This window comes from Platichthys flesus, chromosome 2 (assembly GCF_949316205.1).
Source record: "Platichthys flesus chromosome 2, fPlaFle2.1, whole genome shotgun sequence".
Lineage (NCBI taxonomy): Eukaryota > Metazoa > Chordata > Actinopteri > Pleuronectiformes > Pleuronectidae > Platichthys > Platichthys flesus.
In genome coordinates, this window is record NC_084946.1 from 24,959,459 (window position 1) to 24,984,022 (window position 24,564).

Consider the following 24,564-nt stretch of genomic DNA (forward strand, 5'->3'; position numbering starts at 1 on the left):
TCTCCCGACAGTTTTTTTTTTTTTTATGTATCCCCGCCCTTTTATGTGCCCATTTGAACGGGGTGTAATTGAACCAGTAAACAACACGACACGTTAAACACCTGATGTGCACTGGCAGGGCACTGGGCCGCGTGTGCATCAAGTTGTCACCAGGTCATTTCAAATCAAAACGCTGCGTTTATTTGCTGGATTTGAGTTAAAGTCATTTCCACTTTAATGTGCTCAAATAAGGATTATGCACATGATTTTCCTTGCAAACAACATGGCTGCAAATAACCTGTGAATTAAACTTTCCAAATCTTTCTTTTTACTCACAACACAACATAAAAACAGGCTGATGTGTCTGCTGTTTGATCTACAGTAAAACTCCTTATGGTTTTTATATCCTCTGTGCATGTTGCATCTTGCAGCACAGACAGTCATTTGGATCCAGCGTCAGTGGGAGTCCATCCGCCGGTGATGTGCTCGAGTGGACACGTCAGCGTGGAGACGTCAGGGCTGCGGCAGACATGATTAGAACACGTAGCTTTTAATTGAGAATGCTCCGGAGAAGACGTCCCTCACAAGACGCATCATAAACACAACCCACGCTCCACCGTGTCCCCGTGGATTATTCCAGTGAGGTTAGAAAAATGAAGTGACTCTGACATGCCCTGCTTATCACCGGATCGTGTTTTATATCAAATTGTCTTTTAAAAATTGATCCCCAAGAAGTTACCACATAACAGGGCACAGACACGGACTCGTATGGATTTTTTTAAAACCGCAAAACACAACATGAGCAGAGACTGCGGTCGGTAAAACTGTTTCACCGCCAGGAACATTTTGGCTTTGATCTCTGCAGCCTTTGCACCTGTAGCTGTGCTCACTCTGCTGTGACCCGGTAAACAGGGGTGAGCTTCAACAAGCCTGTTTGTCAACAAATTAAAACAGAATTGCAAATAATCGAAAAATACATATTTGGGAGACAAAGTATTTTTTAAAGGGAAGGGAAATGAAGGATTCTATTTTGCATGATGCAACCTGGCTCAGGGAGTCAGAATGCCTCAGTCATTATTCCGGTGAGGAGAAAGGGTTTACCCAGACCGCGGTAAATCCCGGCTAAGACGCAGGCCTCCGAATGCGGCCCAGCATCACAGCCTGAGATGAAAGGGAGCTCTCGGACTTTTCTCTCATTTCAAAGCAAAAAACATACGCCTCCGCTTTGCTTCTATTGACGATAAACTGTGACAATGGCCCATTGCCCAAAACTAGGATACTTGTTTAGTTTTAGTTGTTGCACAGAGAGCTAATTATCTCAGTCACCACTGAGGGGGGGGGGGGTGATGGGCCCAGTCAGAGGGACTGGTTCTTCTGTGTGCATCATCCAGTCTCTGACCAGTTCATTAACATTATAAAATGCATCAGTTGGCAAAGTCCTTTAGCGTCTTCCTCCTCCTCTGAAAGGAGGCAAAGCTCGGAGGACGTAGTGGCATTTTGCTGAGCTGTATTTTACAGTTGATTGGTGCAGTGAATTAGCGAACGTGAAATAAATAAATGTCCACCATTCTTTAATGCCACTGGGACCCGAGGGACGTGTACCACTAACGCTGTGTGGTGTGTGGTGTGAAATACACACTCCTGCTCCGACAGCCGCTCTCGGTACCAGGTAGTCTGAGATTTGGGCTCATGGCAGCTTTTTCTGACGAGGGTAACAACCTGTAAAATCAAAAATGTAAAAAGCTGATATCTAAATATGTACACTGGATATGAACGATGCAACCTGTGTCACGCGCCTGTAGAGCAGCAATAATCTACCAGGCTCTGCTTCTTTATGCAGCTCTGCTCCTATCAAGAGGGAAGAAGGAGAGAAAAGTAAAAACTTCCCACAGTTTGGTGAAATGTAAAATCAAGGCATTAAAAACAGGCTTTTATCTTAACTAGGTCACCTCAAAGAAGACTTGCTCTGTGGGGTATGAACTTCACTTTAACACCAGGATTTGTCATTCTCATTCACGCCACGGTTTTCCCACCTTAAGACAACAAAGTCTCTCCTCTCAGGTATGTGCACCGGCGGCACAGAAAGACATCGACACCGGCAGATCGCGGCAGAAGCCTGAGGATGTTCTCACGTTCTACATCTGCAGACATGTGAAACTCACATGGAGCTCGACTTCTTCCTCGTGATGAGTTGCACTGCTTTGATCTCGTTTGTGATCCTGATGGAGGCTGGTGCGGATCCCAGTGTTGATGCTGCTAACAGCTTCTCCTTTGTGTCTTTAACATTTAACACTCAATTATTTATGACTCATTTACACTCACAGGTTAAAGGAGCCTTCTTTCCATACGTGTCCATATTTGGGCACGTAGTCGGAAATGACATGGACACAACGGAGCAGTGCCATTGGGAATTGTGGGCGGGGGGGGGGGCAGTGTTGCTAATAGTTCAAACAACACGATCATAGGACGTGAAGAACCAGTTCCAACAACAGTGGAACCTTTTGAGGAGCGATGATGAGACACCTTCTTAATTTTTGTCTTCTATTGGACGTCCTGCTTGACAACCAGGCCAATGTCAAGGATGCATGGACGTTTGTGTTAGATCTGTATTCATACCTAAAGAAAACATGACCAACCCTCAGCTGTCTGACCGGGTCTGCTCGATCTCTCTGTAAATATTTCTACAGCCCACAAAAATCGATGCACCTATCGTTCCTCTCTACTGAAATGATGGATTCAATTCAAACAACTCAGACATTAAGCTTTGCAATCTACCGATCGCCAAAAAAAGACAAAACCAAACACAATCAGCGGCAGCGTTCACAGGTCGACATCCACGTGCCAGTGACGACAAACCAGTGAACCAGCCGACAGAGCAGAGCCGGGGAAAGACCGGCGGTAGTGAGGTGAAGGTGTAAGAACAAAATCAAATACAGAACCGTGAGACCATGACTCCAGGAGGGAAATAATAAATAAATAAATGATAAGCCTGTGAATCAGTAATTTTCTTACTGCATTATCAAGGAAACAGTCTAAAGCAGCCGTGGCTTCACCAGCTGAATTCCAATCCTCAGCAGCGTTCGCCTCCAGAGGGAGAAGATGTGAGTGGCGCTGTCAATACTGCTGTTTGTTTAATGGGACCAGGGACGTAACACTTTGCCTCCGTGGCCGATCAATGGAGATCCAGCGCACACGTGCTGCATCAGCAGGCCGTGCAGACCCACACTACACACACACATCTCCGTCGGCTTTTGATTCTAAATGGTTGGATCACATTAGGATAAAAGGGGATTAAACAAAAAGTGTTTAATTTGTAAATCAGAAGGTATTGGAGCAAAAAGTGTGTGTGAGAGGCGGGGTTGTGGGTGTGTGTATGTGTGTGTGTCGGTGCTAGTGGAGTGTGTCTCGGCTGATAAAACCGCACAATGCAGCCGACGCACTGTAAAGACGCCGCTCTGCAGACAAATCACATTCACGTAGCAGAGACTCAAGTGTATCTACACACAAACACACTATATTCCTCTATGACTGTTTGCACTTGTGTTAGGTCGTTGTGCGGAAGAGGTGTAAAGAGAAAAGGTTTCTTATGTGCAGCCGCCTGAGGAACATCCAGGACTGAACTGCCACGGCCCATTTAGTTGTGTAGATGTAGATACAGTCCACTGAGTTATAGAAATGTGAACTGAAGTGGACATCAACCTCTGCATGACTCACTTCCCACACACACTTTGTGTAAACAGCTAATTACTCGTAAGAGATCGAGCGGCGGCTAAGACAACATTCCCAACTCTGTTCTGCTTAATAACTGAAGTTTTGCATATTATAGATGAAATTGTGCAGATTTTGACACCAGACACAGACTTTGATTTGTCGACTCTCACATGAGTTTTTCACTTATTAAACATTCAAATCTCAAAGGAGGCATAGTTGGTAGATTTCTTGTGGTCACACGTTCTCAGTCGTGAAATATGATGAGACATAAACATATTCATGGAGGATATACATTCTTATCGGTTTCTGGTCAGATAGTAAAGCAAACTCTTATACAAGGTTAAACCTAAACAAAGATGAGAACACACCTTGAAAATTGATATGGACAATCTGTTATAAATCGATAATGCACACGTCCAGAGGTGATCATAACATTTTGCCTTTTTTGGAATAGGTCAGACCACCTGATGATTAAAAGTCCTAAATTCAGTCACTTTTAACTCAGTGTTTGTTCTCATAAAAACAAAAACAAAACTGGAAAATATCTGGTTCTTCAGCTGCAAAAACAGGTTTCTCGAGCTAGTTAGTCTTTTGAGCTGATACCGTGGCCGTGCTCTCCACCAGGGGGTTCGGTAGCAAAGATTTATTCAAGCCGTAGACGAATGTAATGTACGAATAAATCAATTTTATCTACATGGTTCCACACTCGCATGAAGACCGATCGTAAACAAAACACTCCCAGACAACATGTCTCCTTGTCTCCTCTCCGGCTACATTCGAAAGTCATGTGAGTTTTATGCTAATGTCGCGTCTGTCTGGCAGGACGTGAGCTTTGAGAAATATAAAATGGCAGATAAGGCTTAAGGGTCACGTGATTAGTATGTAATATTTGCACTTCAGAGAGGTTCTGTGGGGGGGGGGGGGGGGGGGGGGTCGAGCATTGTCAGGACCCCCACGGAGTTTGATACATGTGCAAAACCTACGTGCAAAACCTACGTGCTAAAGGTGAACATGCAGGACACACACACACACACACACACACACACTGGGCACAAGTTCACTGATGTCGGACGGCAACAGGCCGACGATAACTTGAGTCAAATATTCAGAATGTAATTTAAACCAAGATAAAAAGCTGCATTTTTGATTTCCCTTCGGGTTCGAGGATAAACTCGGTGGAAACACGGTGAGCATGTGGGCGACTCCTTCCACCTGATTGATGTCGGTGGGAACACGGCACCGTTAATGTGCTGAATGTAAAAAGGCTAAATCATTTGTTTTTTTTCCAAACAGTCCGCACCATTAGCATTAAATTGCATTTAAGTATTTGCATGCCGTCTTAGTGAGAATGTCAATAGACAAATTACTGCACAGCGCACAGTCTGCGGTAAGTTGAACAAAAGGGACGATTTAACAAACATCATCTGTTCTCCATTAAACACAAGGAGCCTTTGTTCTGGAGCAGATTCAAGCACTGAGTCATTATTTGGATTTAATCAATCAGAAGAATTAATCAGAAAAATGAATACTGAGCCATTTTTAAAGTATAAAACAAAGAAACAGATGTTAAGACTGAAGATGTGTAACACGAATATTTCCACACACACAACTCTTACGTCCTCAAAAGACCCTTGAACAACTGTCACCTCACTCATCTCAAGAAAAATCCAGATTTCATTTTGATGAACAGGTATAAACTGGTGACACTCAGACACAGTCAGTGGTATTATAATGGTCCATTAAGGCAAAAAGAACAAAGACATTGAACTTAAAGTGCAGGGAACATTAAAACCTACACTATTCACATTCCAGGAGTTTTACTTTAACAAGTTTAACACAAAGCAGATCAGACTCCAAGTAAGAATAAGTGAATATATTTTAATAATGAACAGCGTGGGATGATTCTAATGTAAATGGTGAGATAACAAATAGTCATGAAAGTATATTTTTAAGGGAAGAGGAACAAGAAAATATGAAATCGTCTCATAAACGTTTCCCAAAGTCTAATTTTATTCAGGAAAATTATACTGACTGATATGTGAAGAAAACACATTTCCTGCCAACAAGGGCTCAGGGTTTGGTTTTATCTGGTTTTATCAGACACGTCTCTATCTTCTCCATCTCGCTCTTATCATTCAAATGCACATGAGTCTGCAGGAAGTTTACTGGAAATGAATATGTGATTGCTGATATAACTGGAAAACTGGTTCATAAGGTTTTTATATACGCTCCTGGTGTTATAGTTTTATTATATGCCCCTGGTGTTATAGGGTTTTTATACGCCCCTGGTGTTATAGGGTTGTTATACGCCCCGGGTGTTATAGGGTTGTTATACGCCCCGGGTGTTATAGGGTTTTTATACGCCCCTGGTGTTATAGGGTTGTTATACGCCCCGGGTGTTATAGGGTTTTTAATACGCCCCTGGTGTTATAGGGTTTTCATACACCCCTGTTGTTATAGGGCTCTTATTCGCCCCTGTTGTTATAGGGTTTTAATACGCCCCTGGTGTTATAGGGTTTTTATACGCCCCTGGTGTTATAGGGTTTTTATACGCCCCTGTTGTTATAGGGTTTTAATACGCCCCTGGTGTTATAGGGTTTTTATACGCCCCTGGTGTTATAGGGTTTTTATACGCCCCGGGTGTTATAGGGTTGTTATACGCCCCTGGTGTTATAGGGTTTTCATACACCCCTGTTGTTATAGGGCTCTTATTCGCCCCTGTTGTTATAGGGTTTTAATACGCCCCTGGTGTTATAGGGTTTTTATACGCCCCTGGTGTTATAGGGTTTTTATACGCCCCGGGTGTCCCGACGGAATCAACAGGCAAATAAAAACAAGTGGAAATGTTTTTTCTTCTCTAAACGAGACCTGACCATCTTTACGAAGCACCTTGTTATTAATCTATAAATCTGACAGAGATATCTCAACAGCTTCACAGAGGCTGAACGATCCAGTGTCAACTACCTGAGTCTCATGGCATTTAAAAAAAAAGAAAGAAAACGAACTGGAGAGAACTTGATTGCATAGATGCAATCTCCACTGAATACCCTCGGAGGCTGTCTGCTGATAACTACCACGAGGAGTAGCTGTCATGGCTCCTGGTGTGACTCACACCACCAGAATGATGTCCTGGATGAATACCCTTTAGCCCCACTGGGAGTGGGCCGTCCCGCTCCTCTGATGTCTTTGAGTGTCTCGGACCCAGAGGTCAGCATCTCATTTTACACCGACAAAAATCTATTTCAAAACCCATCTCTCTCTCCACTTGCGTTCAAGCCACTGGGGGAAGAGCGGCTCCTCTCTAATTGTTTTCCTTGGCTGCGGAGCTGGACTGGTTATCAACAAACCCAGTCCATTTTATCGCCCCGACTGGTGAGCGGGTCATTCCCTCCCATCAGTTAAACATCTGTACAGTGTGGTATTATTCAAAATCTGGAACTACTGTGGCTGTGGATCAGCAGGAAACAATTCTAAAGCTTGGGTTGTACAAGGTGCTGAACAAATAGAGTTTTAAGTTGAATATATATGATGCTGCTGAGTGAGTGGTTCGCACGGCAAGGAGGTTGTTGGGTTGAATCCCGGTTTCTCTGTGAATTTTGCCTGTTAACACTGTGTCTGTGTGGGAAAGATCCCTTTCAGAAAGTGGAACTGTTTAATGGTGGCCGTGTTTCATTGTACGGCGATACTTTTTTTTACATTTGTCCATGCTAAGGACAATATGTGCCTCACAACAGTTTTATAGTCAGCATGTTCTTTAACTTTTCTTGGCTCTTTTATTCCCACATAAAGACCAGTGTTGAAGGTCAGGGAACAAAGGGCCTGTACCAGGAAGCCTCCTCCGTGAGGAAGAAGACATCGAACTCCCACGTTGGAAGAAACACTTTGGTCAACGTCTCCTTTGAGTTCACGCTCGTCTCGGCACCTGGCTGAGACGAGCGTGAACTCGCTCCTTCCTTTAACGCGCCTGAACCTCCCAACATCACCTGACAGTCGCTAGAACTTTTTTGGGATTTGGAGGCGGGGACAGTGACTGATGCTCCCTCCTTTGATTTGTCCCCTTTGAACTATGCGGTCCCCAGCCTATCCTCTGATCTTCCTACACCCTTCCTCCAAGAATCATCAAGCAGTATGAGGAAGAAAAGGTACATTGATCCAGCAACTTCTATAAAGCCCTTAATACAAGTAAATATTGCATAAACAACATGGAATAAAGTTTTATCTTTACTGTTCTGTGCATTAAACTAAATAAACATCACAGCCTGAAAATCCTTAATTCCACCAATTTATTCATGCCACCGATTCCAGATTTCAGGATTCACACTAAACCCATTTAAACTACATTTATCAACCTAACGTCTGGTAGTCAAGTGTCCCACTGAAGCAGAAGCATCTTTTTATAGTTCAACAAGGAAACAGCATCAAGGGGGAGTGATGTTGTGTGTGGTGGTGATAAGTGATTCTCATTTCCAAGTAAAGAGCAGAGCTGTACCCATAAAGTACAATAGTAAGTACATTGTTCAGTACATTAAGTTGTATTCCGAATGTTTGTGATACTTGGACTTCAGTGATAACTAAGTGTCCTCACATGTCCCCCATTTCTCCACCACACCTCCTCCACCATGTGCTGTATAATTTCCAGAGAGGCAGAATGAGCACTCAGCACGAAGAGGAGAAGCTTTATTCCACACTACATCATCTCCCACACAGTGAATCAATGCTCTCTTCAAATCCTCCGGTATTTTCAAAACAAGTCGGTGGTTTCTCGGTGCAAAGGTCAAATCCTTCACTTAAACAAACAATTTCGCAGATGCAAATGGATTGTTGTTATTATCAGCATAATGTCAACACAGCGGCGATTAACAGAATATGGCAGGTAGCAAAATGCCGAAGTCACAGTGTCTATAAAAAAATGTTCACCGAGCAGGAATTTCATTTGTTTTCTGTCAAAATATTCAATCTTTCTTTGCAATATCGGATTCTGGCAGTTGAGGCAGTTTTAAAGTTGTTTTTTTCGGGTTGATGTCTCCAATTGGGTTAAGTTCAGAAACTTTCTGCTGATACTAGAAGAATCAGATTCAACCACAGAGTGTAAATAAAGATGGACGGCACATATCCACTTCCATGCAGATAAGTAATCTGCCATCTGACGTCATTCAGAATCGGATTCTGTGCTGTCAGGATTTGGGGATGAAGCTGTTTCTCCGTATCTGCGCCAGAATAAAAATGAACTGGGGCCCAGATTTTGACCAGTTCCAGTTCTAGTGGTTCCTTCTTGGTTGACATGTGGTGTGACCATGGCTTACATGTGGCCCAGATCTGGCAAACAGGAGCGGACTGCCCAAGTGCCAATATTCAAACTGGTAGGTGGGGCCAGATGGCAGCGTTTGGTCCATGTCCCATTCACTCATGTGGTGGAGGCAGAGTTTATGACCTATACTGCAGTTAGCCAGCAGGGGGCGATCAAGACATTTTGACTTGACTTTAAGGGAGCTGTCATGTCTTTAAAACCAATCTTCACCTCAACTCCTTCACCTCACACTTTTCTATTTATACATTCTTAAATGTAAAATTGTTTATGAATAAAATTGATAGGAGATAGATAATGTGCAAATTTCACATTATGCACAGGATGATATTTTTTAATATGTTGTATCTTCTGTAAAATATATTATATTTTATTACTTCTCAGCAGCAATGAACAGCAAACTTAATATTGTATTAACACATTAATCCATTTAGCAGGGTTGGGCTCCAACTGTATTTCATGATTTCAATCCCTGTTTGTTTTTTTCAAATTGGCTAATGCTGTTAAATGTTCATCCGAGGATAAGAACAATGCCTGGAGTTGTTGTGTGGAACCGAATAACAATGTTCACGATTTATTATGGATTGCCAGAGACAATCAGTTTCACAGACAGAGTGGGTTTTGTGCAGGGACAGTTTGGCCCCGGGCTCCTGTTCAATGGGGTCAAAGCTTCGTTTGAAGGAATCAACGAAAACTCCTCCACACACTGACCTCGTCATTTAGTGGGAAGACAGTAAAAGAAAGTGAAGGCTACTGCAAGTCCCATCATACTTGGGCTGTTTTGTTTTAATGGTAATAAAACAGCCAACGGGGCAGATAAATAATTTTCTTTACGGTCACAAACATTCATGTATTGTTTCATTTATCATGAGCAAGGAGGTGTCACTCAAGATTAGAGACTTCTGAGCCTTTTTGTCTAGATTTCACTTGCTCATATTGGGTGTGTCCAAGTAGTAAGTGTATGCAGGCCTACATTACAACCTTGAAGGTTATATCTAATATAAGAATATGTATAATATAGTTAAATATATAAGAATATATAAGAATTAAAAGTTATTTTTAAAAACCTTGCACCCAATGACTGTTTCCAATGGATGGATACAGACACAGCTAGCCATGCTAAATAATAATAATGTTTTATTTAGGCGCAAGATGCAGATGCAAGTGACTCAGGTCGTTATTGTACCTTTAACCTTTAATCTAAACGCATTAACTCCAGGTCTACTTTAAGTGCAAATAACTCTGGCTCCAATTAGCCCCATGACAAATGGCCGGTTGTGTCTTTGCTGTTTGTTTAACACTCGCCGGCCCCTTGGACCCTGAATAAAAACAAAATATAAACAGAATCAAAATGTAGGATGACAGGATGCTGAGTGATGATGTGTAAATGTGCAGATAACAATCGATCATTTCAAAACAGATCCGCTCATTAGCAAAGCATAAGTTAATTAAGATAGTGTCAATCAGTGGATAATTAGGTTATCGTCCTCCCGTCCCGTGTGTATTTGTTTTGGTGATTCCTGTGAAGGTTGTGTGGATAAGCAAACGGCTTACGTTCCCAAATATCGGCCGCAATGACCTATTTCAATATAATGTGCAATAAGATATGAACGGTTACTGCTCCCACACAGATGTTGCATCACGCACTATTAATATTCTATCTGAACGTAATCGCACCGAAGGAAGCGGCCAACACCCATTACATACATCCAGCTGTACATGTGGAAAATTGAAAGTGGCTGTCACATGATGTTACGGCCGAGGAGCAGGATGTGTCATCACAGCCACGTGAAGCTTCTGCGTCGGGTCAAGACGAGCGGAAATATAATTATCTCTGCTTATAAAAACAAGAGGCAACATGTCACCTTCACGAACTGCAGCTTCTCAGCTTCACGGTGACCTTCACACGGCGGCGCCGACCGGCTGAGCAGCGGTGATCTGTTCTTTCGACTGGTTGTCACGAGGAAAATAAACCTCACAGGTTTTAATGCATTAATCATCGGCTCTATTAATTTGACGCATGACAATCGGAGAAAATAAAATATGAAAAATACCCCTGACAAACTGCGGTGATGTCATAATAACAATAATAATAAAACTGTATTTCTATAGCACTTGTCTCAACGGGGTCACACAGTTCTTTTCAAAATGCAACACACGGGAATAAAGCAACACAGAGCGTGAGGGGAATACGAAATATAACATAAAAGAAAATGTTTAAAAGCCAAAACCACAATGGATCATTGAGGTCAACGTCAATAAGTCTTCTCAGATTTCATCAACCACTTACAACAAAGAAATGACAGTCTGGATATTCTACAGTCTAAGCACAGACTCCGTTATAAGTAAATCAAATGGAAACACTGTAAAAAAAAGTTTTAGTGTCGGTGCATTTCGGCAAAAAACTAATTAATTCACACCGCTGCAGTGATCACGTGATTTTGTGTCGTCTCACATGGACTTTATGGACTTTCTGCTGAATTTTTAAACTTGGTCCAAGTGGAGAAAGTCTGCTGAAATCACACATTTGTGCTCACACATACACGGCGTCCGGAGAATCTTCACTTTTACAATTAATACGACCAGCGGGTCATTTCCGTATTCGGTTGTGTTGTGTGCATTTGCAGTTTGTGTTTTATAAAAGTTCTAAAACAGTTGGTACATAGGTCTCTAATAGATAGCATGTCATACTACTACTACTAGTACTACTTCTACTAGTTCTACTAATACCACTTCTACTTCTACTCGCACGGTTTAGTTCATTGCTGGTTTGAGTATTTTCATTGGATAGGAAATATCAGAACAAATACTGTTGGACCCGGAGTTTATGACTTTGCAACTTGAAAGAATTAACAAATGAGTTAATTCAATTGCAAAGCAATCGAGGGGATCACATTATGTAATTTGTTGGTGTGCGGGTGTTTTCTCACCATGTAGAAGTTCATCTCATCACAGCCTATCCCAATAAACAAGCAATGAAGTAAACAAGTAAATAAATATATAAAGAGCTAAATACGTGATTGTTCTGCCGGCTCGGCGCCCCGGCAGGACCTCTCGGTGTGCCGCAGCAGAGCAGGGCCGCCGACTGCTAAGACTCCTCTGGCATAGAAATGACTTCCTCTTCTTATGCAAATGTCACAGAGAGACTCTGATCCACTCCTAATCGCCGAGTAATCACTTTCTGGTGTTATCCTTCTGTGGTGGGAAGAATGGGTTTCAAAAATCTGCTGTGATTATGGTCAGGAGATTACACAATTTCAGGACATGTTGAGTTTGAAGATTTCAGACCAAGATGATTTGAGCTTCAGAATTAAATTCTTGATCTGCCAGATGGCCATTGTTAATGACACGTAATGAAGGAAAGATGCAGATATATATCATCTCAACTATTATTTATTAAGATGTTTCATTATTCTACAGAATCTGCTGCAATACGCGAGCACCAGTATCACTGTTATCTAACCGGCTCCTGCTTTAGAAACAAACAGATTGAAAAATAAATGAACCGTGCAAAACGCTAATTGTGATGCGTTGATAATAAACCCTGATGCTCACTTTCACCATAAGAGGAAAAACTGTTTCTCAGCCATCACGATGCATTTAACCCTTCGTCGTGGAGAGAAAATGTCTTGATGGGGAAAAAGGCAAAGCGTCTCCTGGAGAGGTTTTCCAATATATTCATTTGTGGAATAGCCTAATTAATTAGACACAGACTATGCTTTTGATAGATACCTGCGGATCCCCTGGAGATGCCCACAATGAGCCGCCATTATTCATCCGCTGCATTAGCAACACGCGCTCTCAGGCAGGCACAACAGTGATGAGTCCCTTTGTTGCTATTAGCATTCGTGGATAAAAAGGGAGTCATCTCCCAGTTTGCTGACATGAAGTGTATAATTATCATTCCATGTATAACAGGCTGCTTATTTGCCCCAGTGCCATCCTCAAAGGGGAAGGTTGCAGTGCAGTGATCCATATCCCCTTATCTCTCATTCCCCTCGGGGCGCCAGATTCAGCGTAGAGCAGCAGGCTAATAAAGATGACAGAGGTTGGAGCCACTGTTTAAAGGGACAGGCCACTCTGTTTGTTTTTTTACCCTACAGAACAGGGAGTGCATCTTTGAAATGCAACACAATAGAAATGTGTCTAGGTTTCCTGACAGCTGTGTGTCCCCCGTGGAGAATGTCGCTCACAGAAAATGGGGCTTTGTGTGTTTTTTACACAACGACAGCAGCGAATCCGAGCTCCAGTGTGTGTGGAGTGAATTTAGAGCATGAAGCTTTTTATATCTTTTATGTATTTTTATTTAGATATGTTTATGTCTAAATGAATGTTACTTTTCATAAATATTAGGAAAAGTGAGTTAATAAGAAGTAAATAGTGAGTAAATATATATTGTTTTTTTATTGTTTTTCTTATGTGTGTTGTGTTTATTGTGTTTTAATGCTTCTATTTTCATTGTATGCAGCAATAACCAGAGCAAATTCCAGTTAGGTGTAAACCTACTTGGCAATAAATAGCTTCTGATTCTGAAATGAACTTCTGCAGCTCCACTATGAACATGGCGTGATAGGCCTCGGTGGTGACATTCAAGGGCAGATATCCGGAGAGAATTAATGACCACAACAAAGACTCCAGAGTTCATCCTTGGAACTTGAATATTCTATTACACACGTGCTACGTTCTGTGGGTGCAGTGGATGTATTTATCTGAATATGTCACATTTCACATGTTCAACGCTCCGATGCCACGTCCAGACACACAACCCCCGATGTCTTTCCAGTGTTTGGCTAAGGGACTGTTTCCGAGGGGCGGCCGGCACAAACGTGGAGCTGCTCCTTCTGATGGACTTATAATCAGGGGCGGAAACCCAGAGCGAAGTGGAGAAGACGGGGGAATGTTCAGTCTGTCGTTTTAATGATGCTGCAGTCGAACGAGCAGTCTGCGGACGACAGCAACACACTCCACTGCCAAGTAGGGCACACTAACTGAATAACTCAGTGAGCACGAGCCCTAATAACAGAGCAAAGGGGAAAGCAAATAGTGATCACACTAAATGTTTCCTACGCTGAAGCTAAAGTTATGTGAAAGGCCGAAGCAGGCGGACTCCGGAATGTTCCGCACAGAGAAGGTTTAGAGGAATGAGCAGTGTGCACTATTGTTTATTACTCAGGTTGAGTCTCATTACCCTGGGGGAAGATGATGGAGGCGATGTGAAGATGCCGCGGCAGCCAGAGCCCCGTGATGGTCAGAGGCCAGAGACGCCCTTCAGCACAAACCTGAGCTGCACCTTAGCTAACGGAGCTGATAGGGATCTGCCCAGGGCCCCTTCTGGAGATAAGAGGCTGTGGTAATGTAGGGTTCTCCGCCCACTGAGGCTGAACTCAGACCAGAGACGAATAAAGTGAGAAAAATAACTTCACTGGGTTAAGTGTTGTGGGAAATTATCAGATGAACCCAGAGATTCTCATTTTGTTTGTTCAATTGAAACTGCAGGATACAGGACGATGTAAATATCCATTTATTGCCAGGACAGGTTTGTACCCTATACTTTAACGTGGAGCCGAAAACGTCTCAATCTCCCCCTGGTGGCCTGCTGCAGTATAGGTCATAAATCCTGCCTCCACCACGTTAGCAGTTGGGACATTAACCTAACAAAAACATCAAAACACACATGACATACATGGTTTCTGTAATTGTAGGTAGTTGTCACACACATGTATGTTCAAGTGTTCATGCTTCTGGTAAATATGGTGTTAATAAGTCATTTAATGCTATAAAACGTCCTTGATTGACAGCTGACACAGACTCACGACTGGATAGAATGTGTTTATCGACGGGGGGTTCGATACCACGGCTCCATCTCTAGATCTCTAACTGATCTGGGATATGTTGTCTTCTGGAAAGTGGGAGGAAGCGGAGACGTGTCGTCCACCTTTATATACAAAACAACTATTCAGCCGGCCCACCGGTTCCTCAGACATTATCTAACTCCATGATAACATCTAAGCTCCAAATTGAAAATGCTTCCAAAAAGAGATATAATAATTCTGATAAAGAACACTGCAGCCGCTCAGACAGCGAGTCAGCAGCAGTGTGAGTGTTCAACACAATAGAGCAGAACACAGAAGACGTTTTCTGCACCTACACAATTACACCAGTGGATTAAACAGCAGGAAGTTGGACACCCGGACTCCAAACAGGAGTGAGTTGTGTGAACGCTCTCTCTCTCTCTCTCTCTCTCTCTCTCTCTCTCTCTCTCTCTCTCTCTGTGTGAGCTGCTCCTCTGTGCTCACAGACTCCAGTTTCCCAGGCAACCTCCGTCTTGAAGATTTTAAACTGGGATTGAACACACGACGCCTCCTGTGTCTCTCCACAGTCAAGAAACAGGATTACGGGGCTGGGAAAAAAAAACACACACACTCCACTTCCCGGTCGAGTATCCGGTGACATCTCTTTGCCGTTTGCATTTTGAAGGGGAACATATGGCCGGGGAAAAAAAAAAAAAAAGGAAGGGGGAAACAGTAAATCCGGTGACACACTGCCCTCAGGTAATGCACTCCTATATTTCTTGGCAGACTGTGACAAGAGGAGAAGTCATTTGCATAGCTGTTATATTGTGCTCTGACACTGTCAACAGCTTTAATGGGATTTGTCAAAATGTGGGCCACAAGTAAATCTGAGAAACACGACCGGAGGCACTGTTGGAGTGTTTGGGGTATTAGAGGAAGGAATGAGGTCCAGAGTGTGTGTGTGTGTGTGTGTGTGTGTGTGTGTGTGTGTGTGTGTGTGTGGGCTGTCGAGTGTCTCACTCTAATCCCAGAATAAGTTTCTTCTCTGGAAGTTGACGGCGCACAGTCGTAGGCAGGTCAGCGGTTTATCGACTGAGGCAGCTGGACCTTGTCCAAGCACAGCTGGCCAACACTTGAGTGCACGTGCACAGAGCTGAGGTGCTGTTAACAGGATGTCAATACGTGGAGAGGGAGGAGCGGTGCACTGCTGTCTGAGGTGTGAGCCCTGGGTTTAGATTGGTCCTTCACTTTGGAGTGTCAAGATTTAACCACATAGAGCCCAACTGGCACTGACACTGATATGTCCTTAAGAGGCTTGATATTTAAATACATTTTTTTTACAGTAGTTATATGAAATAATTAAAAGAAGATGACTAATTTAAATGTTAACATATGCAAACATTTTCTGCATCGCTTTTTATTCTACAAACGTTTAAATTTGTTTAATGCTACATATAGCTAAACATAAACCCAATAACAAAGACAACTGCTAAAAATGTATCTGGCTTTGATAAATACAAACAAACCAGATCTGTTATTTTCCTCACTTCTTAAATAACTGAATTTAGAATGGAATTATTTTTACTGTCAGTACAAAAAAAATAAAAATAAAGGCAAAAGTCAAATTATTGAGAAAGTTTTTGAACTTTTAGAGACCTGTGTTCCAACTGTTTTTAGAACTTATATAAACACAAAAACTGCAAAAGCACACAACACAACCGAATACGGAAATTACCCCGGAGGTGGGTTAGGGTTAGGGTTAGGGTTAGTGTCAAAAAGTGTTTTTGAGCAGCTAGGACACATATCCTTTTTCAATTTCAGATTTTATTGAAGTTAAACTTTCTGTTTCCTCCCCTTCTCCATTGTTGTCTGTTTGACTTCCAGCATGTTCCTGCATTTGATTGTGTTGTGTTTTGTCAATAAGATGAAGGTGTGTTCTTGCGTTGCAGTGCATAGAGCTCCGTATTAAAACACCTTCCTCCTCTTATGTTTAGCGGCATAGATTTAATCAGTTCTCTTCCTGCCACGTATTATTATTATTCTCTATGGAACTCATACTTGTTGATTACTATTTGTTCTACATCAACGACTAATTGTCCCCTGAAGTTGTTGCGATACTAAACACTGAAAAGTTGTGGGCGGAGCCTGAACGGTCGGGTGTGACGGGTGAATTTAACCAAACTAATTATCAATTACAAGACAGGAAACAGCAAAGGTCCCCAGGTGGTGTTGGAATCATGCAATGTAAATAAAACAGCTGACCCAAGAACAGTCAATCTTTAAACATTGAAATGACTTCACTGAAATGTACAGCTGGTTGTGAGGCTAATCGTTCCTGCAGGAAATGATGAATTTGTATATAAAGAACTGTATTTTTTAACGCACAAACATAAAGAATGTTGTGTATTTACTGTGGCCCATCAAACCAACGCTTTCCAACTGATATGTCGAGGCTGTAAAGCTAATCTGACTTGTGATGGTTCTGAGTAGAATCTGTCGAGGCAGATGGCTTCATTAAAATTTGACAAGCTCTCCACGGTGCCGAGCCGATGATGGAGATCTACGACTGTCTTTGGTCATTGTCCTTTTCCACAGCTATTGATCTGGTCGTGTTCCACCGCAAACACCGACACGCCCACACGGGAGGAGAGGGAATCCACCACGCGTGATATATAGGCCCAAATACACCATGATGTCTTTCTCCCTTGTTGTGTTGAGCGACTGCATCCTCGAAGATTCCCAGGGAAAGGGTCGGGGAGCTTTCAGAGGCGGGCTGGGAAGCTGGTGTTTCAATATCCCTCAAGCTAATTATACTTGAAACCACTTTGTCGTCTGCGCTGCGTCTTGAGACATTTCAGATCTGATGATTACGGCTCTCTGTGATTCGCTTGCTTTGGATTGTTGTCCTTTAAAAAAAAATAAATTAAAAAATCAAAGCTCTCCTCACACACACACAAGCTGAAATTCTCCCACAGACAAGATGTATTATTTAAGTGAATGTGTAGCCAAGTGGAGCATGTAGGAGTTATTTAGAGAGTGTGTCACAGCGCAGTCACACTCATTTATTTTCCAGGAAGGGAATGAAAACAGTCAAAGTGAAACACAATCTTACATCTCATCAGGAAGAAAAAAACTGAGATCAAATCTAATAAAATCAAAATGTGGATTTTCACACAGTTTTTTTTTTCGTTTTGTTGCATTTTCCTCTTTATCTTCAGCTGCTGGTTCTTCCCAGTGAATCGAATTGTATCCTCCCACCGCAGCACTCAATTCAGCAGAGAGCAGGATTATGAATACAGGTGAATTTGACTCATATTAATGAAATGGGCCGAGGTGGACACGGCTGAATGATGGAGGAGAAGCTGCTCGGCTGCAGCGCAGAGGCCAGTGGTAAATTAGTTGTGTCTTGTAATGGGGGGGGGAAGAGTTATGTCGGGGGGAGGATGGAGGAATTCTGTAATGGGGACAGACAGAGAGAGAGAGAGTGGCGGGGGGGGGGGTTGTAGAATTGTAGAGTCCCACATGTATCTATTCACTAGAACGAGGTGAGAGGACATTCTTTGAGGAGCAGAGGACATTCTTCTCCCACACACCCGTCCCATCGAATGATCCATCATTACTATTTGGTGTGCTATCAAAGCGGAGAGGGGACAGCTTGATGGCATTACACATCCATAGGGCTTAATCCACGGCCTCGCCCACTGAAACCAGTCATGTGGCCTGCAGTGCAGAATCACACCCACTCCAGAGGCTTTCATTTATTTGCTCTTGAAGCATTAGCTGCTGGGCGATGAAACATCCATTACCGGGGCCTGCTTTCAGCTACTCCCTGTCTCTCTGCTAATCTTGTGTCATCTTCCCTGTGAACTAAAAACGAGAGGCATCATAAATGATTCATGCATCGTCCACTGCAATCATCCACTTGGACCACAATGGATCCAGGAGGTAGACAGTCTTCATATATCTGATTCAGTATGTACAGTCTAGACCTCCTCTTTATGAAAGTGAACTGGTGTCTGATCCGGCTGAATAAAACTCGGCTCTGTGGATTATTTTTCAGTATGATTGACAAATGACGCATTAAGCTGCCTGAATGACCCGGATCACGAATGAGAGCACGTCACTCACACGGAGTCACCACATCAGCTCAGGTTCCCTGTAGCTCTCTGCTGGTGCTGTTAACCCCAACGACCTGAGAACAGTCTGTAACTTTGTTTTATCGCCTCAAAACTTCAGCCACTTTAATTCACAGCAGACATTTTCTTCTCTTATTCTGGTTCAACGCTTTATTTTGGGTCACTAGTTGAAAATAGAAAAAACACATCACTGTCCTCAGACTTGTCCGTGGCTGCAGCTCCTCTTTTCAGCCTCTGTCTGAAACACCTGGTTTTAGCTCCTGTCTCTTTAAGACCCCCACTCCATCTGCACCAAACTAGCATTGTGGAACAGATGTATCGGGCAGATTAATGATGAAGCTTCAGTTCTCTCTCAGTGGTGAAAAACTCCCTTCACCGCCTTCTTTTAACCTTTTAACAGAACTTCTACAAACACAAAAACCTTCAGAAAAACACTGGAGGAAAGAAAAACTGAAAAAGATTCACATGTCCTCAAGTATTTTTTTCTCATTTCTGCCAAACCTGCAATTTGTGTTTGCAAAGCTCATCTATGCAACTTTCTCTTGAAAACTTATTGGCCAAAATGCTCATAAGATTTGTTACTAGTGTTCCACCCGATTCATAACATAAAACATAGAATATAATTAAAAAAATAAGATTTGTCAAGAACTGATTCACAGCTGGGAGGAACAGTGGCTGATGGGAAAGTCGAGTTCACTACTTCAGTCTCAGGTTAATTCAACGATTAGCGAAGGTGCCGTGTGGAACATTTATATCAAATGATATGGAAAGGTCGAGTGAGCGTGTTAATGAAAAGGGCAAGTGTGGCTTTAACGCCAAAATACCATACCCCCCCCCCCCCCCCCCCCCCAACCTGGAGATATATCTGCTAAGTCTATGAAAATAACTTTTTCACAATTTAGGGGATAAAAGAAAAAATACTTCATCTTATAATATAATAATAAAAAACTAAAGGGAACTCGAACCAAGTCCATTACTTTTATCTGTAGTTTGGAATATGCTGTGATATAGGATTTGAGTAAGTGTGAAAGGTTCTCTGAAATGATCAGATTCATCTTTAGTACATCCTCAGACGTGTTAATTCTGACTCCACTCGACATCCATAAATCCTCAAAGAGAATATTTCAGGATCCAGCTGCACAGCTGAGCGGCTGCTGAAATATTCAGCGCACTCAGCCCGCTGTCTCATTGGCCAAGTTTCGATTAGACACGAGGATTCCCCAGGTGAGTATCAACCCCGGTTCCATTCGACCAGGAGGTAAAATGAGAAGTCAACAGTATTTAGTCAAATAAAAAGGCAGAGATTAAAGAAACTTTGGCAGCCGGGTGTCAGTAATGGATTTATAATTTATCAACGGTTTGTGCTGAGCAGTGGCCACCGGAGAGACGGGGCCCGATTTCTGTTACAACCTCCTTCCTTTCCTCGTGAGAACACTTACTATGGGCAGCTCTATTCTCGGAGTGGTTATTTAAACCACAGCTATCAATAGACGCTGCAGGATCCTGACAGAATATGAGCAAAACAACACACTCTCCAATCCCTGCCTGATTAAATGAAATTGTCACGGCAATGAAAATGATCTATGGCACTAAGGTGAATGTGCAAAGTGCCATAAATCTCTTTTTTTTGTCCCACCTTGAAAGGTCAGGCATTTCCTAAGATGAGTCCAGAGACACGGGTTTATTTCACAATAATAAAAGTGAGAAAGCAGAAGCAACCCTGAAGACAGAGTTCCTGCCTGAGCGATAAACCGCCGCTGGCTCATTAATGGACAGTGTCTCAGCGCATGGTGGCGGTGAAGGCGAAGTGAATGTCACCGCCTTGTTGTGTTATCTCCATTGAAAACCATCAAATCCTGTACACGTATTCATTAAGTGTGATGAAGAGGTTCCAACGTTGTGCCACGACGATGCAGTAAAAACAACGTGCAAAGGTCGAATCACATCCTGAATGAACACAACAGGAATAAACAACGGAATCTAAACACAACACACAAACGTGAATTGTAGAGATGTTGTCTCTTGTGCGGTTCTTGCATATTCCAAGTGGCAACAAACCGTGACATCGCTCAAAAGTTAACTCTAAAGTTAATGCATCACAGGCTGAGACATTTGAGTCTAGCATGGGACCAGCTAGAGACTACTGAGCCTACATGTCCCATAATGCAATGCAATTCAATCTTCAGCCTGATAGCACCGTCAGGATTACTATCGTCACGCTTTAGAAAGTTTCCTCCAGAATGAAGAGATGAGAGGATGCTGCTGTTCACACAGGTAGAAGACTCCGCCCCTTAGAGCATCATCTATCGTACAGGAAGTCAGAATCTGCTCGTTTGTCCCGGAAACCCATGACTCATTCTAAAATGTTATATAAATCCATCCCAGCCCGACAACATCGACAACACAGCACAGAACGAGAGAGCGAGAGAGAGAGAGAGAGAGAGAGAGAGAGAGAGAGAGAGAGAGAGAGCGTTTCACAGAGGAGCCATAAGCTCCGATGAAAACATTTCAGTGCCTCATTACCACATTATACAAATCCAATCACCCACTCTGCAGCTCGGTGTCAAATGAGTCAAACAATTTCACCAAGCAGATCTGCACAGCTCAAGACTTATTGGGGAGGTTCTGGGTATTTTTTTTTCGGGGGGGGGGCAGAAAAAATCAAACGGTCAGACGAGGACGTGAAACCAGCAGCTGCCACTGTTTCCCAGTTGGAGTGCTTATCGCTGAACAAAGTTCTCCTCTGTGAACTCCGGCATTTTACTTTGATTGAAAACTTTTTACGGATCACACAGCAGCTCTTAACAATCCTAACAGACACACAACCATTTATTTTGTTTGTTTTTCTCCTTGAAAACCTGATTTAATTATTGGCAGCACTTACACAGCGCCAACGTGGGGATTTTAAATAACTGATAAAGTGTTGAGTCGACCGGCTGTGAACTGTAAAGAAATAATGGGGACGACCAGCAGAATGATAAATCAATTTCCCGAGCCACAGCCTCAGATTGACAGAACGTGGCTGTTCCATCAACACGTGCTGTGACCTCCTTCAGACGCACAACAAGCAGGAGGGAAAGACTCGTGAACTCTGCTCACCCGGTACCAGACGATCTCTCGAAGCCGTCCGTCGGTCTTGAAGTTACACTTGAGTGTGACGGTCTCTCCCACGACCACGGGCGGCAGCGGCTCGATGGTAACTGTCAAATATCCTGGAGGAATAAAAAAGAAAACAGGATGGGAGAGTTGTGTTAGAATAGAAAAACTTTGCGTGAACGATTCATGTATGTGTGTGTTTTTGTGTTGCGATAAAAGAGAAAGGAATCGTTTGAGGGAACTTGATTCCAGCTCACTCTCCCACGTGGGGTTGAAGTATCTCGGTGAATAGCAACTCAGTGGTGGTGACTGAAGGAGGCCGGAGAATTCATGTTGCATTGACCCTGCACAGCTTCTTTCAGTGGTTTGGAGATTTACACAAACACACAAATTGCGAATGTAAACCGTGTGATATCCATAACTCTTAATAATAAGTAATATTATGAATTTGTTGTTGTCTAATTTACTTTTTCCTTACAAGAGAAAACTTTCTCACCTTACTTTCTCCTGCCTTTTTAAAAACTTTGAAAAACCCTTCACCCGTTGTTATCGCCGGCGTCTGCACGCAACTAACAATTGTTGTGAGTGATTTCTCATTCGGCTTCAGCAATTATCCGTGATGAGAAATGTCAGAATCAACAAAACAGGAGTCGTGAGGTTTATGGCGAAAATGTGTTTCACAGGGAAAACGCTGAGGTCACTTTTTTTACATCTCTGTCATACTCTGCATTTAAAAACAAACTAAAACATATTTTTCTTAAATGTAAAATCAGAGGATTTATTGTCAAATACGTGTTTTGCTGTATCCGTCCCCGGAGCGTCCTCATTTCCAAATAATTGAAAAACACATATTTCCCCAGCGGGACTTTTACAGGCGATGTTTTTTTATGGTGACAACGATAAACAGCTGCAATCACACCTGCCTGCGTCACTGACAGCTACAGACAGAAGGTGAAAGACACAAAAGGGAGACGTGTCAGACGCAAGGACAAAGTGTCGTGACGACAGACACACATTTAAAAACCCTGGTGGAATCTCGACCTCGCTGCACTTAGCCTGATCATCCTCGATTTGAATAACCATGTACAACTACTGCTAATGTTACTTCACACAAACCTTGAGGTATTGTCCCAATACACACACACACACACACACACACACACACACACACACCCTCACAGACTATGGTAACTGGAGAGAATACCAACGTATGCTTGTGAATCTGGATGGAGGACACACATTCAAATGAAAGGTAACGGGTAAAACTTCAGATCTGACGGAGCTCGATGTGATGTCAAAAATACATGTTTATGAAAGCAAGTATAAAACATGTAGTTGAGAAGAAGAAGGAAAAAAGCCTCTCTTATGTGGTTAGAGTGGAGTGAGCCGGCGGCTGGCGCTGTGTGGGCTGACAACGAGCGAACCCTCCGCCCAACACTCCAGCCGTTTAATACATTCAGTGTTCAACAGCAACAGATGGATTTTATAATAAATATATAGTGAATGTGTAAAAACAGAGCCAAATTGGAACCTTGTGACCAATTAGAGTGTTGAAACCTTACGATATCTCACAGAGGGAGTCCCCCTGGTAAGAAAGGGAGTGGGGGGGGGGGGGGGTGGGGGGGCTAGAGCAGGTTTAGTTTGTTTACTGAAAAGAGATTTTTACGATCTCTGCTGTTTCTTTAATTAAATAAACACGAGTGTTGATACACGATGAAAAGGTTTTACTCTTAAGAGTTCATTAGAAAACTGCACTCAGAATTTGCACACGTCTTTTCCATACTGATGGCAAAACATGACTTTAAAAGACACAACCGTCCAAATGCAACGACAAAAGCCACACAACAGAAACCCAATCACAAATGAGGTGTTACACTACAGCTCTCAGGATTAAGTAGAATGAACTGCGTCCTTCCTTTTTGAGCTCTCCGGGCACCTGTACCGTAAAAACTCAAATAGACAAGACTCACGTTTTAGGCGGAGACCGGTTTGTCTTTGTTTTCACAAACGATGGCTCACTTGACCACAGAGAGCATCTCCGCTCACCTCACTGTCAACACCCAGTGTCGCTCACTTACGTTGGGATTTTGTTTTCCATTATGTGGCTGTGTTCTCACGCTGCTGTCAAAGTTGTGTTGTGGCTTCTGCCTTCTTGTTTTCCTCACTAAAAAACGAATATAGCCAATTATACTTTGGCCACAATCCTCCAAAACATAGACTTTGTCCGTCTCGTAAAAAATACAAGTCGCTTACTCGACAATCTCTTGCTTTTCATCGTGTGTCACGATGCAAACTGACAATTATGTGTTTAAATCTTGTTTCTTTTCACAGCTGCAACAAGCACCATCCATCCAGAGTGACGTTTATCCTTTAGTTGAGGGTCTCATGGGGGGCGACAGAAAGTCCCCCCACAAACACGGGTAGATGCAAAACTGAAAAAAACTGCCCTGCAACAACTTCTAAAACATGTTTATTGAAGTTTCTCTCATTCAGAGTTTGAATCAAAAGGTAATTTACCTGACATGAAAGCGGTGAAATGGTTCTG

The 24,564-nt window shown here is 42.7% G+C and overlaps 1 protein-coding gene across 3 annotated transcripts in view; it reads right to left on the reverse strand.

Moving 5' to 3' along the window:
- igsf21a (immunoglobin superfamily, member 21a) overlaps positions 1–24,564 on the reverse strand; it is a 170,556-nt gene that overhangs the window by 87,631 nt on the left and 58,361 nt on the right. For all 3 annotated transcript variants that reach the window (XM_062407678.1, XM_062407689.1, XM_062407670.1), the window contains one exon: positions 22,023–22,135. In XM_062407678.1, coding sequence (XP_062263662.1) covers positions 22,023–22,135 — 113 coding nt within the window. The remainder of the gene's footprint in view (positions 1–22,022; positions 22,136–24,564) is intronic.